This window comes from Amphibalanus amphitrite, unplaced genomic scaffold, assembly GCF_019059575.1.
Source record: "Amphibalanus amphitrite isolate SeventyFive unplaced genomic scaffold, NRLGWU_Aamphi_draft 000186F_arrow, whole genome shotgun sequence".
Classification (NCBI taxonomy): Eukaryota; Metazoa; Arthropoda; class Thecostraca; order Balanomorpha; family Balanidae; genus Amphibalanus; species Amphibalanus amphitrite.
The window spans coordinates 75,508-92,700 of NW_024881681.1; the positions used below are offsets into that span (position 1 = coordinate 75,508).

The window sequence follows — 17,193 nt, forward strand, 5'->3', positions numbered from 1 at the left end:
CGTCTTTGGTCTTAACGGATTGATCCTACTTTACGTGCATCATGGCATCTATATGGATTACGATTAAGTATTGTCAACAGGTTCGGCCGCAACAGCAGGCATCTGAAGTTTCGGTGATTGAAACTGGTTATGTGGGTACACTGTATGCATCTGTGAGAAGGCTATGAAGGCTGGTCTGAGGTAATTTGGATGATGTTTACGCATCTCGCGCTCCGGTATCAATCCGATACGGTGATCTGGTGCGTAGATATGCCACCGCCAATAAACTTTTATACATCGACACCCATGAGCCAAGCTTTCTAAACAGTTTGTGTGGCAGCGGCCCGACCAAACCTTTGGTATTTTTTACACCTTCAAATTTGGTAAAAGAGCGAGAGGAGCTTTGAACGGTGATCGTATAAAAGGCGTGCCTAAAAAGCGGAGGAAAAGGTTGTTTTCAAAAATTTCGCGCGCCTTCGGCGCAGCATTTCAAGAACACTTGACCTTTTGTGACCTGGAGTATAAAGAATACACACGATGCAAAATCAATGCAGCACGACCTATACGAGGTTACGCAAAAAAAAAAACTGGTGGCATGGTAAAAAACGCCTCCCAACCCCCCCCCCCCCACCCCGCTGAGCGATTTTTTATCTCGCGACCGTATGGCGCCCTCCTTGGGTGAGGTGGCGCCCTCCAAACCCTTGGCCCCCCCCTTCGCGATTTTCTAAATACGCCGCTGCCCAAAAACCCCCATTGCACAGCAAGAGGCACTGCACTGTGCACTGTGCATGCCAGCTGACAGAAGGAAGTAGTGATGTCAATTACAGAAAATCGGAATACCGATACCAAACCAAATACCGGCCAAAACCGTGGGGAAATACCGAAACCGAACCAACTTTGAAAGATGAGGGAACTACCAACTTTTCACCAATTTCTTAGCCTCTTATACATTAGTAAGGGCTCATAATGCCAACAAAATACCAAACACATTAGGATAGAAATACCAAATACCAAGTTGGTATCGGTTTGGTATCGGTAAACCAAAAAGTTGGTTTCCGATTGACATCTCTAGAAGGAAGTGGCCTCTCGGGTGTGCCGCCTCACAGCCTTCACCCCACAGCTGCGGTGTTGACGGGGGGGGGGGGGGGTCTTCCGCCTTTGAATCGGTTACGCCCGGCACTGTACCGTGGCAGACGGCCGTGAGACGCCACTGCCGCAGCCAGGCCGACTTCCGCTCCCACAAGGCCAGTTCCCAGGCCGCCAACCGCTTCTGACCCGCCCCTCCCCCCACTATGGTCGCGGCTCCCTGCCGCGTGACTGGATGCGGAGGTATGAACAAATTGCCTGCCAGCTGTCTCCCTTTGAGCATTTATCGCCACGCCATCTGTGTATCGCTCATGATTGTAAATGCATACATACATGCAAACATAGTATATACATGTACTTCGGACGCTGCTGAAGTGAATACAGGGTGTTCCAAAAGTAGCGTTGTCATTTGTTTTGATCACATCTCCGAAAATTTGCGATGGATAGAAATAAAAAAGATGTTATATGAAAGAACATTTTATATAATTTTATTGTGATATTAACACGCGCACCGACGGGGGTCTGCGCCAACTTCGTACCGACGGGGGGGGGGGAGCGGATGACCGCCCCCCCCTGAGATCTCGAGAACGAAGCAAGATAGCGACAAGCGGTAAACGGCATCGGATACGCACGGTAAAGGTCTACAATTTTTTACAAAGGTCATTTTCAGGTCAGGTCAAAGATGACGTCACAGGGGTCGAAAAAGTCAAAATGGCGGCGCTAGATATGGAGACAGTTTTTCTCGAATAACTTTCGAATTCGTCAAGATAGGAACAAACTAGGGGCATCATCGTGATCCTCTCGTCAATCCGCATCGAATGATATATGTTGACCTCGAAAGGTCAAGGTCAAGGGTTGACCTCAGGCCACGTGACCTCGAGGTCATCATGTATATCATCCGATGCGTCTTGACGAGCTGAACACAATGAGACCATCCGCGCGGCTGTATCTTGTTCCTGTACGGAGTTATTGGCCAAAAACCTTTGGTGACCTTTGATGACGTCACATGACCTTAAGCTGCCCAACAGCAAAACAGACCTCAAGGTAGTGAAGATTGATCGTACATGAAGTCATGTATGGTATATGGGGCCATTCCGACCCGTTTTAGTGGTAAAAACAGGGAGTTGATTTTTCCCCCATTGACTTATAATGGGGAGGTCGCGAAATTGACCTGACCTTAGGTCACCGATATAAAAATTCCGAGATATACAAATTGTAGCTACTAATGACCTTATAACATCCTGTGACTTTCAAAGGCCTCAGACATCTACTGTAGCTCTGGCACGGTGACAAAGTTGCAAAAAGTGACTTGAGGTTGGGTCACTCAAAGTGACCTGGTGACCTGACCTTAAAAGTTAGGAGGTTCAAACTTGCACACCATATGTAAAATTGATGGAGGAATAGTCGTACTAAATTTCGCGTCGCTACGCGCCGCGGTTTTCCCGCTATTTGCGAAAAACCTCAGGGGGGGGGGGCGGGCGGATATCCGCCCCCCCCGTCGGTGCGCGTGTTAATATGAGTCAATGTATTGGTTCGTAGCCCCACGTTTAGCGCTTTTCTGCATGGCTACCATTTCGGGTCGCGAACATGAACGGACATAACCCGGGTTAACCCGCGCCCCGTTGGGCTCTGCCGAGAAACGCGCCCTGTTGGGGGAGGGGCAATTTGCCCCCCCCCCAAGCGGCAAACGGTGTTGGATAGCCCCATCAGGGAACTACCTTGTGACCCAGTTTTATTGACATAGGTCAAACTGATGACGTCACAGGTCAGGTCAAAGGTCGAATTTTCATCGTTTACAGGCATTTCAAGAAATGCGTTGTAAAATCGAGTAAAATGCATTTCATTGAAAATTATCGATGGGGAAATGTTCTTCAAACACATATTTTGCTATTTGAGGTCACTGATACCAGGTCAGGTAACAGAGGTCAGGTCACTGAGGGTCACAATATGAAAATATCATGTGATGCATGTATTATGGTCCATTTTACATGCCAAATACGATTATGTGGGTCAGGCAGCCTTTGGGGTCAGTTTAGATTATGTTTTGGTGAAGGTCAGGTCAAGGTCAGGTCAAAATCAGGTCAAGGTCAGGTCAAGGTCAGGTCAAATTAAGTCATATTTCAAAATTGATATTTTTGCATAAAATGATTATCGATTCGATGCAGCTCGTCACGGGGAGTTCAATGGTGGTCTTTGTTCTGCCCTACGTGGTCTAGAATCGCTAAAAATTGAGTTCAAATGTTTGACGTCATCATTTTTGAACAGTTTTTCGCTATAACTTGGCCAAAAAACCAGATATCGATCTGAAATTTGGTATGTTTATAGAAGAGCGCAGGGACTATCACATTTATTCCGTTTTTTTTCGAAATTTTTATTTTTTTATTTTTTATTTTTTCTAATAAATTTTGGGGGTCAAAAGCCCAACATTTTGACAATCCGAGATAGCAGTTTTGTAGCGCCGCTTTTTGTCAACATGACCAACATAACATATAACAACATAACATATAAAGAGCTTTGAAATTGCTTCGTAACTGTAGATTTGGTGAGCGTTTCAAGATTGCATGTTTTTTTGCTCATTTTTGCTCGAACATGACCTCAGTTTGACCTCAATGACTCCTGACCTAAGGTGAGCTAGGACTTGAAATTTTGTGTGAAGGTGTCAAATTGATGCCCGGGAAGGTACTGAAAATTTGGCGGCGCTGCGCGTCGCCGTTTTCTTGCTATTTAGGAAAAACCAAAGGGTGCTAAATTTCCCCCCCCCCCCCCCCAACGGGGCGAGGGTTAAGGGTGAATCATAGCTCACTCGACGAGTTTCGACGAGAGGAACACGATGCCGGTAAAAGTAAGCGCTAGGAAGTTTTGTGTCAAAAGTTATTGCAGAAAAACCGCTTCCTTAAAAAGCGTCTACTTTGACAGTTTTTGCCCTCTGGATGCTAAGCGAAGTAGTTGACGTTAGGTCAAAGCTAAGAACAATGTACAGAAAGAGAGGTAATAGAGCCATCGAAGGCGTTTTTTTTTTTCGTGGCGCTGTGCATAGCTCTATCTGTTTCTGAGCTATGCGTCACCTTGTCAAAATTTGTCGAAAAAGGCGAAATTTGACCTTTGGTGACCTCTGATGACTTGACCTTTGACCTACCCTAAAAATGAACAAAGTAATTACGTCATTGTTTTGGACGCTCCTTTGAACGCCGCTTACCACGTGCCGCTACGTGGCTCAGGATCCGACTGAGGGAAACCCCCTCCCCTAGAAGGCGTGGATATCCAGGACCCCCAGCAGGCCGCAGATTAACGAAACGATTGCTGGGTCCATTTATATGCGATAGACTGAAATGCGTTTCTCTCATCGTTCCTCCTCCGGAATGTGCGAGACCTGATCCTGACTCACTCTGGGAACCTGGACTGCCTGGAACGCGCATTGAAACCTCACGTTCCAAGGCTAGCCGGATCCGTTTGGGGGGAGGGGGCGTTAGGGGGAGGCGCCGTGACGTAGCACGTATTTACGCTGCCAACTCTGCCCGCAGCCGGGGCTGTCCGTCGAGCCACAGTTGAGCACCAGCCAGCCAGCCGGTCGGTCGTACCTCAGTAGGCGTTCGTCAGCGCGCGACTTTCTCCCAGCTTTCACTCGCGTTGAGCCGCGTACGGACGCAGTTCTCTCTCAGCGCCGATCCAGCACACACAGTCAAGATGGCTATGACGGACGGTTGTAGTAATTGTCTCAAATACACCTTCGGGTTTGTGAACCTGGTGATTCTCATCTGTGGCGGCGTGCTGCTAGGCGTGGGTATCACAGCGCTGGTAGGCGACAGTGCCCAGCTGAACGAACTGTTGGACACCAACCTGTACACGGGAGTGGCCATCGTCATCACAGTGGCCGGCGGCCTGATCGTGCTTATCAGCTTCCTCGGCTGCTGCGGAGCCTTCCAGGTGAGTTAGAGAGAGGGAGGGAGAGAGAGAGAGAGAGAGAGAGAGAGAGAGAGAGAGAGAGAGAGAGAGAGAGAGAGGGAGAGAGAGAGAGTTTCAGCAACAACTACGGCAGGTGCTACCCGCTGCTGCAGGGCGGCAAGCGCTGATGTTGATGATGTTGTGGTCGGAGTGGCGCTGCCAGGTGCTTCAGGGTTGCCAGGCGCTGATGTGAGTTTGGTGTATGGGGAAAATGGGAACGATTGGTTGGGAAAGGGATTGATATCGTGTGACATCCTGTGGTTGAACTGACACTTGACAGCAACGGTATCATTTTCGCGTAAATATGGGCTGATAATTGCTCGTTTTTACGTGCAAAATGGTACCTACATACATAATTATATTTGCTTTGACGCCACGAATCTTACTGGAACTTGCAATTGTAAGAACTTTCATTAAAGTCGTCCCTATGTCAATGTAGGAGCATGGTCATTGGTCAACGACCAATGTTCAATGGCCATTGGCCATTGGCTAGGCATGTGATTAGTGAAAGCGTTGAAACCTTTAGCAAAAGATGATTTAGAGTTTGACCTTTGTTGGTGTGCCGGCTGTGCCGCGATGACCTCTGGCACAGGAGAAAAACTGGCCTGGCCCCTTGCCAGCATCAACGTTTCAAAAACTTGATCCACCTCAAGTGTATACTAAATTATTTCACTATATATGACAGATCGAAACAGTTTTTGACCATTTTCAATCTGCTTTTTCTTTGGACGGTACAATTGTCTCGTCGTCTCGAGCGGCAATAAACAATTTTGATGCCCTTTCTTTAGGTGTCTTAACCTAAAGGAACCTGTTATAGTCTTTCGAAGAGGCCACGTATTACCCATGCCAGTAACTAGCATCGTCACATAGCTAGACCTCCGCTTGATTTCTCCCCTTCCCTCGGCATTGGTTTGAGGTGGCGCGTTGCGGACCGCAGGCTGCCGATCTGGCCACGGCCAGCCACAGTTGGCTCGGTCCCGGCCGCCACAGGAGCAGCTGTGTTGCTCACACGCTGGCAGCCGGCCGAGGTCGGATTGGCAGCTGCTCACCACGTGTGTCAGACTCAGAGCGCCCCCGCCCCGTCCCCGGCACCCGCCCCCTGCTCTGTCACTCTCTCTCTCTCTCTCTCTCTCTCTCTCTCTCTCTCTCTCTCTCTCTCTCTCTCTCTCTCTCTCTCTCTCTCTCTCTCTCTCTCTCTCTCTCTCTCTCTCTCTCTCTCTCTCTCTCTCTCTCTCTCTCTCTCTCTCTCCCTTCTCCCTCTCCCTCTCTCTCCCTGTCTCCCCTCCCGCTCTCTCCCTCTCGCTCAGTCTCTCTGTTTTGCTCTCTCGGTCTCCCGTTTCCTCTCGTGTTCACCCATCCCTCTACCCTCCACTTTCTCCCCTCCCTCCCTCCCTCTCCCTACCCGCGCCCACCACCATCGACAGGACGTGCGGCCCCGCTTCCTCCACACAGCTGCGGGGCAGGACGTGATAGAAGTGGCGTCCTTCCTTCCTTCAGGAAGCCTACCTCCTGTCAGAGGCTCTGTCCTTCCAGCTGGCGAAATCTGCTATCGTGGGACCGGGCGCATCCGGTACCCCTGGGGCTACTCAAATGGTCTCAGTAAGGTCACGTTAAGGTCACTTGCTGGGTCGAATCCTGTTATGAGTCAGCATGACGGGAATAAGCTGATTCATATGTGACAAAGGCGGCACAGTTGGCGCGACTCGGTTGCTGAACACCGTTAACGTCACTGAAAAACCCACGTTGGCAAGCTTAACATTATGGGGACCTTATTTTCTACGCCGTAGGGAGAAGATACAAGCATAATACAAGATAAGCCGTGTACCCCAAACCAGTCGGCGAACGAAACGTAGTTCGCTCCTCGTCATACTGAAGGCTGGCGTCAAAAAAGGCAGTGTCAGACCACATGCAGCAGTAGTCCACCGAGCGGCGTGGTTCGGTGCCGTGTGAAGGGCGCCATTTTTTCCCGCCATTTCCATCCGGCCGGCTGTCCGCGCCCTTCACGGATCGCCGGGACACCGTGTAATGGCTCGGCGGGCCCACGAAACCACTCGGCGTGCCGGGCCCGGCAGCGGCGGCCCTCCCTCCACAGTGCAGTGCGCCCGAGGTCGAGCGCCCACCCGGTCTCACCCGGGCGGCTGGTGGCCTCGATTGACTCGGTGCGGCTCGAATGGAGGCCTGAATGTGGCTTTGTGTGGCCTCGCGAAGGCGGCTAGACTGGCCTCGACTCTCATGTGGCGCCGGTTACATGAGGAAACTCGACCAGCAGCCGGTAACGCGACACCGTTAGCGTTCACTGCGCCGCCGCTGGGTTCAATCAACTAATACACGGGTCGAACACTGGATCGAGTGGATTCTGAAGCCTGCACGCGCCATGGGTAATCATAATATCATTTGTGATGCCTGGTGCCAAACAACCCTCCCCTCATCCTCACCGGGCTTCCATTACGTTCACGTATAGAGCAGTTGGGGCTTCCAGGTGCCAGTCACCGAATGATGGAAACCATTTACCTGTTGCGTGTAAAGCGTGCTGCCGATAACAGAGGAAAACGTTAAATCCAAGGACAACTGACGTCACAGAGAATATGGAGTCCACTCTAACATGCCAGTGCTGAGTTGTCTTTTTATGACAGGATAAATTGGGGAATGCAAGGGCTCGTTATACAAACGAGCGCCTGGCGGAAGTACTTTGCGGAACGGTACAAATGTACAAAGGTTGTATCTTTGTGTGGCTGGCGCCCCTTTCGATTCAGACACAGCGCCTGTTCTGCTCGAGGCCACCTGCAATCGACATCAGTGCTGCCCTCTACCCCTTTTCAGCAGCACCCACCTGATCATCCGTTTCTCTTTGTTTCAGGAGAGCAAATGTCTACTCGGCACTTTCTTCTGCCTGGTGCTCATTCTGTTTATCGTGGTCGGAGCTGGAGCAATTGCCGGCTTCGTGATGGGAAGCGACTCGATCCTGGAGCAAATTAAAACTGGTCTGCAAAAGTCAATGAACGATTACAACGAGAAGGACTCCGTCCAGCAGTCCTGGAACTTCCTGCAGGAGAACGTGAGTGATTACATTGGATTTGGGGTATCGATGCTAGAACTCGGGTGTCAATCAATGCAACAACTTACAACGTCACAAAAATGTCAATCACCGTTTCTAATATCGGCATCAAGGTTCCAGAAACTGATATTGGAATGGGCAGTGCTCCCAAAAAGAGCCTAGAAGTCAGAACGAAAGCTTAATCTTAGTATCGATCATCGCTAGATCACTATTCAGCAGTACCAGGTAAATGCTTAGCCAAGGAAGCACAGGCAATAGGCATCATACCCAATATGTATGCACTGGCATGCCACTCACATTGCACTGGCATTTGACGCGTGCTCTGCACAGCCATATGACCCACGTTGTGCTGACATTTGACCCACATTTCGCTGACACTTGACCCGCTCCGTTCCAGTTTGAGTGCTGCGGCGTGGACGGACCGTCCGACTGGGCGCGCGTGCTGGGGCCCAACAACGTGCCTCGCTCCTGCTGTATCAAGGACAGCGAGGGTAACCCGGGCGCCTGCGGCGCCGACAGCAACTCGTATGACGACGGCTGCGTCGAAAAGCTCGAGGACTTCGTCAAGGGCAACAGCAAGCTGTTCGGCGCGATCGCGATCGCCGTGGCGGTCTTCCTGCTACTGTCAATGATCGTGGCGTGCGTGATCATGAAGTCAATCTTCTAGACTGTTTTAAAAGTTACTTTCCAGTGGGCGATGGAATGAGCAAGTGAACTGTTGAAAGCGATGGTGCCTTCTGAAAGTGGTTTGCTAGTGCAAGCGGTGGCTCCAGACAATAGCCTGTCTGAGACAATTAACCGGTGCTATGCGTGCCTTACTTCTCCAATTCCCGCATTCTTTTATGACATATTTTTTATGTCATCTGATCTGATAAAGATCTGAAAAGATGCCGAAGGTTACCTGATAGATTTTCGCTAGAAAATTCAGCCTGGCGGTAATGAAACTTTTTTCAGAGTTGAAGGGCGCAGAATACAACATTGGGATTACCGTTTCGACAAATAGAGACGTCTGGCTCAGGGATAAAACTTTTATGCCCATAGCCCAGACATCCTGATCGCAGTGCAGGCATGATAATCTCAATGTTGGATCTGAGTGCCCTGGGACAGTGTGTGAGTTTTGATTAGCACTCGGTACACAGGGGAGAGAGAGTGCTTTTCCCATCGATCGCCTTTACAATATTGTACATTTTTGTCGTTTAGGAAGTGCTATATAGTGTTGTGTATTTCTAGTGTGTATCTTCCACTGAAAATACCACATTGGTGATATTTGGTTCAAATTCGACATGCAAATCTGTATCACTATATTTTTAAGTGCAGTAGAAAAGCTGTGCCCTGGATCTGAAGCTAACGTCATCACTTTATCTTTATGCACATTGATATATCACAACAAATGTCCGCATGTCATGAATGCGCAAGTTGTGATTGGTGTGTTTGATTGCATATATTCACTATGTCTACATAATTGCAGGACATGAATGTATGCACATACCGATGTGATTTGTGTCAATAAATAAGGATGCTCCTAATATAGTTTTAGGGCTTCTTATATGGACGTCGATGTGTTTGGGAATCCGAAAAAAACAGACGGTATTTAGTACAACATTTTTAAAGGCATCGCTCTATCTCAGAAACAATAAACTTTAGAATTGAAAATGGTTCATGTAATTGAAAGATTAACCCGGCAGGCGGTGGGCCTACCAGCCACCTTCCGCGCGGTGGGGGGGGGGGGGCATTTTTTTGCCCCCCCGTATCTCCGAAACTACTGCACGGATCCGGAAAATTCAAACGGCGTTCGATAGCCCTGTCAAATTTGTTCAGAGAAACCAAATTTCATTGACCTCGGGGTCACCGATGACGTCACAGGTCAGGTCAAAGATAAAATGTTTCACCGATCACGGGCTTCTAGGGAAAGCGCTATAACACCGAGTAAAACGCATTTTGTCGAAAATCAGCGATAAGGCGTCAGTTGTCTAGTAAATATGTTTTTATTAGAGGTCACTGGTCATACCAGGTCAGGTCACAGGTCAGGTCACCAAAGGTCAGCAAGGGTCACCACATGAGCCCAACTTTACTAAGGTTATGCGATGCATGTTTTATGGCCGGTTTTTCATTTCCAACTCAATGGTGTTGGTCATAAGACCATCAGGTACGGTTTAGGTCACTTTCTGGTGGAGGTCAGGTCAAGGTCAGTTCAAAAAAGGTCAAATTTCAAAGTTGATATTTTGCATAAAATGGGTATTGATTCGATGCAGCTCGTCACGGGGAGTCTAATGGTGGTCTTTGTTTTGCGCTACGAGGTCTAGAATTGCTAAAAATTGAGTTTGAAAATTTGACGTCATCAATTTTGAACAGTTTTTTCGCTATAACTTGGTCAAAAAAAGAGGCATCGATCTCAAATTTGGTATGTAGATAGAAGGCGGTAGGGACTATCACATTTATTCCGTTTTTTTTGAAATTCAAAAAACTTTTTGGATTTTTTGGCTATTATATTTAAAAAAAAATTATTTTTTGATTTTTTGGGGTCAAAATCCCAAAAATTCGAAAAACCGAAATAGGAGTTTTGTAGCCCTTTTGATTCCACACCTTTTATGTTGAAACATTTTTCTGATTCTCTAAAGCTGTAGGCCTGACAGCTCTTCCCGCGAAACCTTTTTTTGTGTCGAAAATGGCAAAAATGACGTCACTCTGACGTCATTAGCGGCCAACCTATCATAGCCTTTGGAAAAAATTTTGTTCACCATGTGCGCTAGCTGCTCCCGGGAGGGTACTGAAAGTTTGGTGACGATCGGCGCAGCGGTTCTCGAGATATATTGAAAAAAACTAAAGGGGGGGGGGCAAAGAAATGCCCCCCCACCGCCTGGAAGGTTAATGAAAGATTCATAAAAAAGTCTGCAAATTTATTCAAAGTAACAAATAAGGAAGCAAATCTGTGAAGTTATTGGAAATCAGGGAAATATTTACGGAAGTATGTACTCCCTGCATTACCAATACCATGCATGCCAATACTTAACCCGCGCCCCAGTGGCGGTCTCAGCCAACTTCGCCCTAGTGGGGGGGGGGGCATATGTTACCACCTACCTCTAACTCAAAAACTAAGAGGGCTAGAAAGACGCGGTAAAAAGTAGTCGATAGCGCTCAATGCGTACGTTTGAAAGTATTTCAGTCATTTTTCATCTTAGAGCAATATTGGGGTCACCAGAGGTCATCAAAGGTCAAAATTTGCCAATGGTCATTATATTTTTCAGAAAACATTCCGTTATCTCAGGAACCATGGTAGCTAGAAAAGCGCATGGAAAAACAATCGATGGCTTTTGAACTCTTCTTTTGATAAGGTCATATCAAAATTGACCTCAGGTCAACGATATAGCCTCCAGAGGGCAAAAACTCCAAAAATAGCTGTTTTTACGAAAAGTGTTTTTCGACAATAACTTTCGACTACAAAAGGTCACGACATTTCTATTGCCAGAATCGTGTTCCTCTCGCCGAGACGCGTCGAATGCACTATAATTTGACCTTGAAAGTTCAACTTGAAAATTTGACCTCAGGTCAAGGCCATGACCTGACCGGAAAAGGTCATGTTGCATATCAGTCGATGCGTCTCGGCAAGACAAACACAATGAGACCATCCCCAGCGTTCTATCTCTTTCCAATCGCGAGTTATGGGCAAAAATCTGTTTGTAGCCCCAAATGACCTCGGATGACCTTTCTAGAGGCTATCAGCAAAAATGACACCTTGGTCATCACGGGTGGTCCAAATCATTGTGATTCTGAAATATTTGGACTGTTCCTATGCGTACACACGGATCTAGAGGCATTTTTATTTTTCTCCCTTGACTTGTAATGTAAAGGTCACGCAACTGACCTGACCTTAGGTCACGGATATAAAAATCCGAGATATAGAAATTGTAGGCGCCCACAACATCATGCAATCCACCAAGTTTAAAACCTTTCTGACAAACACTGCAGGCTGGACATGATTGCAAACTTTTTTAGGCTTGGTCAGTTAACTTGATCTCGTGACCTGACCTGACATGACCTGGGGTCAAAAATTTCACACATTGTCCAAAACTGATGTACCAAAAGCTACCCCAAGCGGCGCGGCGCTACGCGCCGCGGTTTTTTATTCACACGCAAAAAACGCGACAGGGTGGCAACATACATATGCCCCCCCCCCCCCCACTGGGGCGAAGGTTAACCCTCGCCGGCGTTAACCCTACAATAAGGACATGTTCTTAAGAAGATATAGATCAGTGGGTGGCCAACCACCACAGCAGCAAGTTTAGGTGGCAAACGTTCTCGATACGATTAAATATTTACGTGCCTGAGAGGTCTTTGACCGTACTACTTATAATCATAACAACTTTACACAACCCCTAACCATAACAAAGCTGACGTGTGATCCTTCGGCTCTGTCCTACGAAGGTTGGGATTCGGATACCATGAACAGTAAAGGACGACAAAGGTGTACTACGTCAAAGGTAGTTTGAGACCGTCCTGTGCCGATTTCCAGAGTTTCAAGACATAAGAAACAGTACCTGCTGGTGCTTGAGGTCGGGCTATAGAAGCTGCGCACGGCGCTTGAACTGAACATTCGATGTATCCAGGCAAGCGCTGCGTATTTACCAGCGACTTTGCCATGGTATTTTGTTGTCGGTCTTGTTTCACTGGCACGGTCACTGATTATGCTGTGGCAGATGTGGGTAATTGTGTGCAAAATCAGATACGCATATAATGTGATGCGGGTCGGAGAATAAATATCATTGCCCTACCTGCAATGGATGAAAGCACAATTGTGCGCAATGACGTAGTTCGTCGAATGTTCCTCAACACTGGTATCAACAACTAAATCGATGTTTATCAAATGACCCGAATCACAAAACAAGTCAGTTGTAAATCATGCAGCTCTGGACCCGCATTGGTGATTTTGCCGTCCTGTTTCACACGCGTTACAGATGGTGACCCTGTGCACGTGCCTAGCCATCGGTGCACCACCTGGTAGTTACAATCACATAAATATGCGACAGGTGAGGTGACGGACACTGCGCAGGACACTGCTCAGTGGCCCGTGACCAGAGGACGGTAAATAGGACACAGCGGGTCAGTGCGAGACCCAGCGCACTCATTATGAAGCACGACTCCTTATTAGCACTCACCACCATTGCTGTAGAATGTAGATTGGTTCCAGCGACGCCATTTTCATGCATCGCGCACATCTGCAGTTGTATAAAACCGGTCTACATAAAAGTAAAAATAGCGGCCTCGGTTTTCCTGGACAGTTCAACGTACTATTGCGTACCAGGAACAAGAATGGTGAGAAATGACGAGCCTGCTACTTGCGAGTATGCTCTAAAACTTTGAAGTCCTTTTGCTATCTTCTTAGAACATTTTGTCGTGAGACATACATAGTATACATAACTAGTATGCATACATATTATACATACTTACTAGTATACATACACAGACACACCTACATTATCATAACGGAGAAAAGAAGAAGGAGCTGAGGAATAGTTCTTGTTAAACTTGTGTTTTATTAATGCTATAAACATGCTTGTTTTGCGATAAGTATTTTATGAGCATGTACATACAGCTCGCTCCGATTTTTCCCTCTAAAAGTGATTTATACCTATAAAGCAGTTTTATACATGGTTGGTCACTGTTGACTAACGTGTCAAGGCTCCGATAAAACGGTTGACTAAACTCTGACGACAGAACAGAAAGGCTGTTATTGTCCCATTCTCACCATAAGCCGTCACACCTCGTCACATCTTCAACATAAACCGTCACGCCCCGTCACATTAACCGTCACACCCTGTGTCAAATTTTGACCACGGCTTGTGATATACCCGATCACCTTCTGACCAGAGACTGTCCCAACCAGTGACCTTCGTTCGCACCAATAAACCTTCACACTTCTTCACATTCGTTAGAAAACTTACGCAGTCCATTAACCCTATTCCTGGCGGGGGGGGGGGCCTCAGGAGCCCCCCCCTGAGGTTTTTTGGTTATATCTCCCAAACGCGTTGAGCTAGGAAGCTCAAATTTTCTGACTTTTCCTAAAAGGCTTCTACGCAACATGTCTGAAAATTTTGAGTTGATCTGACCTCAGGTCAGGTCACCAGAGGCGGTTTGGTGACGCTACCTCAGAAAAGTTTGCAATCACGCCTTAGCTAGAGTTTTTGACCGATCAATTTCTTCTCTTCAGGGTTTAGTTAGGGTACCAGTATGTGCAATTTGTATATCTCGGAATTTTGATATCGGTGACCTAAGGTCAGGTCAATTTCGCGACCTCCCCATTATAAGTCAATGGGGGAAAAATCAACTCCCTGTTTTTACCACTAAAACGGGTCGGAATGGCCCCATATACCATACATGACTTCATATACGATCAACCTTCACTACCTTGAGGTCTGTTTTGCTGTTGGGCAGCTGTGAGGTCATGTGACGTCATCAAAGGTCACCAAAGGTTTTTGGCCAATAACTCCGTACAGGAACAAGATACAGACGCGTGGATGGTCTCATTGTGTTCAGCTCGTCAAGACGCATCGAATGATATACATGATGACCTCGAGGTCACGTGACCTGAGGTCAACCTTTGACCTTGACCTTTCGAGGTCAACATATATATCATTCGATGCGGATTGACGAGAGGATCACGATGATGCCCTTAGTTTGTTCCTATGTTGACTAATTCGAAAGTTATTCGAGAAAAACTCTCTCCATATCTAGTGCCGCCATTTTGACTTTTTCGACCCCTGTGACGTCATCTTTGACCTGACCTGAAAATGACCTTAGTAAAAATTGTAGATCTTGGCCGTGCGTATCCGATGCCGTTTACCGCTTGTCGCTATCTTGCTTCGTTCTCGAGATCTCAGGGGGGGGGGGCCGAATCGGCCCCCCCCCCCGCCAGTTTCTTGTCCCGGCGGAGCCCGCCAGGAATAGGGTTAAGTTCTGGTCGACAACCGCTGTTATTCAATGGGTGGAGACTTCCACTGGCGTCCAACTGGCTTCCAACTGAGCAGACGTCCAAGTTGGCGTCTAACTTGGCGTCTAACTGTTGGACGGAGACTTCCAAGCTAGACGCGTCTAAATTTAGCCGTCGCCAGATAGACCGCAGCGGCCGTCCAGCTAGACGCGTCTAAGACTTAGACACGTCTAGCTAGACGCGAAATGGAAGTATCCACCTTTAATTGGTTAAAAGATAATCTTTTAACCAATTACAGTCAAAGATGTCACCTTTTGAATTCGACCGTCACTTTCCGTCACCCCAAAAACGGCCACAGTCGATCACTTTCTGACTAAACGCTGTCACAGTCGGTCACCTTCTGACCAACATCTGTCACATTTCATCCCCATCTGACCAAAAACCGCCACAAGTCGGTCACCTGACCAAAAACGGTCCGACATCACCTTCTGACCAGGGTCGGCAGCAGCTCGCCGATCGGTGGCCGGTCACAGAGCTGGCAAATGTCAACAGGTCACAGCGGTGCCGAATTTCAGACTGCCAACGAGCTGTAAAATTCCGGTGTCAAACACATATACGGCGGCCAAACATACGGGCGCGACACTCCGGTATGGCCTTATATTGTGCACCGACTGCCCGCAACAGGTAACGGACGTCAAGTGAACTCTTGCGTAGAGTCTATGGTGACGCATTTATTTCAAAACAACACGGAAGTTTAACAATTTTTCTCACGCCATCAAGCAAGTGCGAAATATTGTGCAACACAAGCGTCTTTCACTTATAAAGTTTTTTTTTTGTGTGTAATTTTTCTTCAGCTTAGCAGGTATAGTATTTTGTCGAAAGTCTAAGATAGCGATTTCGCTAAAAATTCAATTGGCCTAGGGCGTTCAGTTCCCTGCTCGCTCACGAGAATCTCTCTCCCTATACACCAAATCAAATCCCCAGTTTCCTTTAGCACGACATCATGCGCTCCCGGCAGCGGCATGAGTCACCCACTGCGACTTTCGTGCCGGAGCACATAGCTGCCAGCAAGACTGGCAAGCTCGCTTCAGTGATCATTGACGTCAATAGGCTCTTCCGGTTCCTTCTGGGCTGCTCTGCGTGACCGGCTGTTATGACGTCATAAGACCAAAGGCCGCCGTTTCCGTCCGGCATAATGCCCAGACATATCCAGCACGGAACCTGCTGGTGCGAGCTTACAACCCACGTAAGACATTAGACAGTGGGCACGTCGCCCACGACAACGTCTTAGTCACTTTGTGCTGGGGCATGAGTTTTCCTATTGAGCAGGTGACTCCGGGTTAAATTCGTGCTCACACCGGATGCATGTAGAATTGTCGAGATCCTTGGCGACGAGTGAAGACGGATTTACGTGTCCTCATAGTGTAGTGGCCTTGAGTCCGGTTATGAAGCGACCAGTCGTACACCAATCTCTGAAAATCTAAGAAGGAAAAGAGACGGAGTGCCGGTGTTCCGCGTAATAGAAAAGGTCCAGCGCCATGTATTATTACGCCACGTCGTTGCAAGGCTGTCCTCGCGTGACTTGGTTGATGTTTTAATACTGCGCTAGACGATGGACGATGGACTTTCAAAGTTACGACAAAGTGCCGTGTGGTGTCCACTGTCTTTCTAGCACGGTGTCGCTTCTACGGAAGTAAACATTTGATCGGCAATTGTCCCGAAAAATTCATAAGCTGTGTCTTTGTGTGATGCAATTTCAGGTTTGTTTATTGTTGCATTTCGCTGGTCGCTTGCATTCATGTGTAATCATTTATGATCGTTCAACACCATAGCACGTTCAACACATTGCATACAAAGGCCGATATCATCAAATTCCGTCGTGCGTCACGTTTTAATGGACTTATCAATGTTTCATAGGTACATTACCCGGAACACCTCCTATAGTAATATACATATGTAGAGATGCAACTGAACCACCACTACGTGACTGGCTGCATTTGACCTTCGCACAATCGAACTTTTTAGTTTTGGACTAGAGGTGGCAAAAGATGAAAATTTTGGGAACCAGACTCGAACCAGACCCGGCTGGACATTTCTGGAACCAGTCGGACCCGGCCTTAGTTGGAATCGGAACCAGTTGGACCCGGTTCCCCAAAAGTCAATTAATACAAACTACTTGTAGGTATCATTAGTAGCAACATGTAAA

At 47.6% G+C, this 17,193-nt stretch overlaps 1 protein-coding gene across 1 annotated transcript; it reads left to right on the forward strand.

Moving 5' to 3' along the window:
* Positions 1 to 4,448: 4,448 nt before the first annotated feature.
* Positions 4,449 to 9,614, forward strand: LOC122384313 (tetraspanin-9-like). The gene is made up of 3 exons (XM_043371605.1): positions 4,449 to 4,989; positions 7,865 to 8,062; positions 8,460 to 9,614. Exons 1-3 carry the CDS (start codon positions 4,750 to 4,752, stop codon positions 8,727 to 8,729), a joined length of 708 nt encoding a protein of 235 aa, XP_043227540.1. The 5' UTR covers positions 4,449 to 4,749; the 3' UTR covers positions 8,730 to 9,614.
* The last annotated feature ends 7,579 nt before the right edge of the window (positions 9,615 to 17,193 follow it).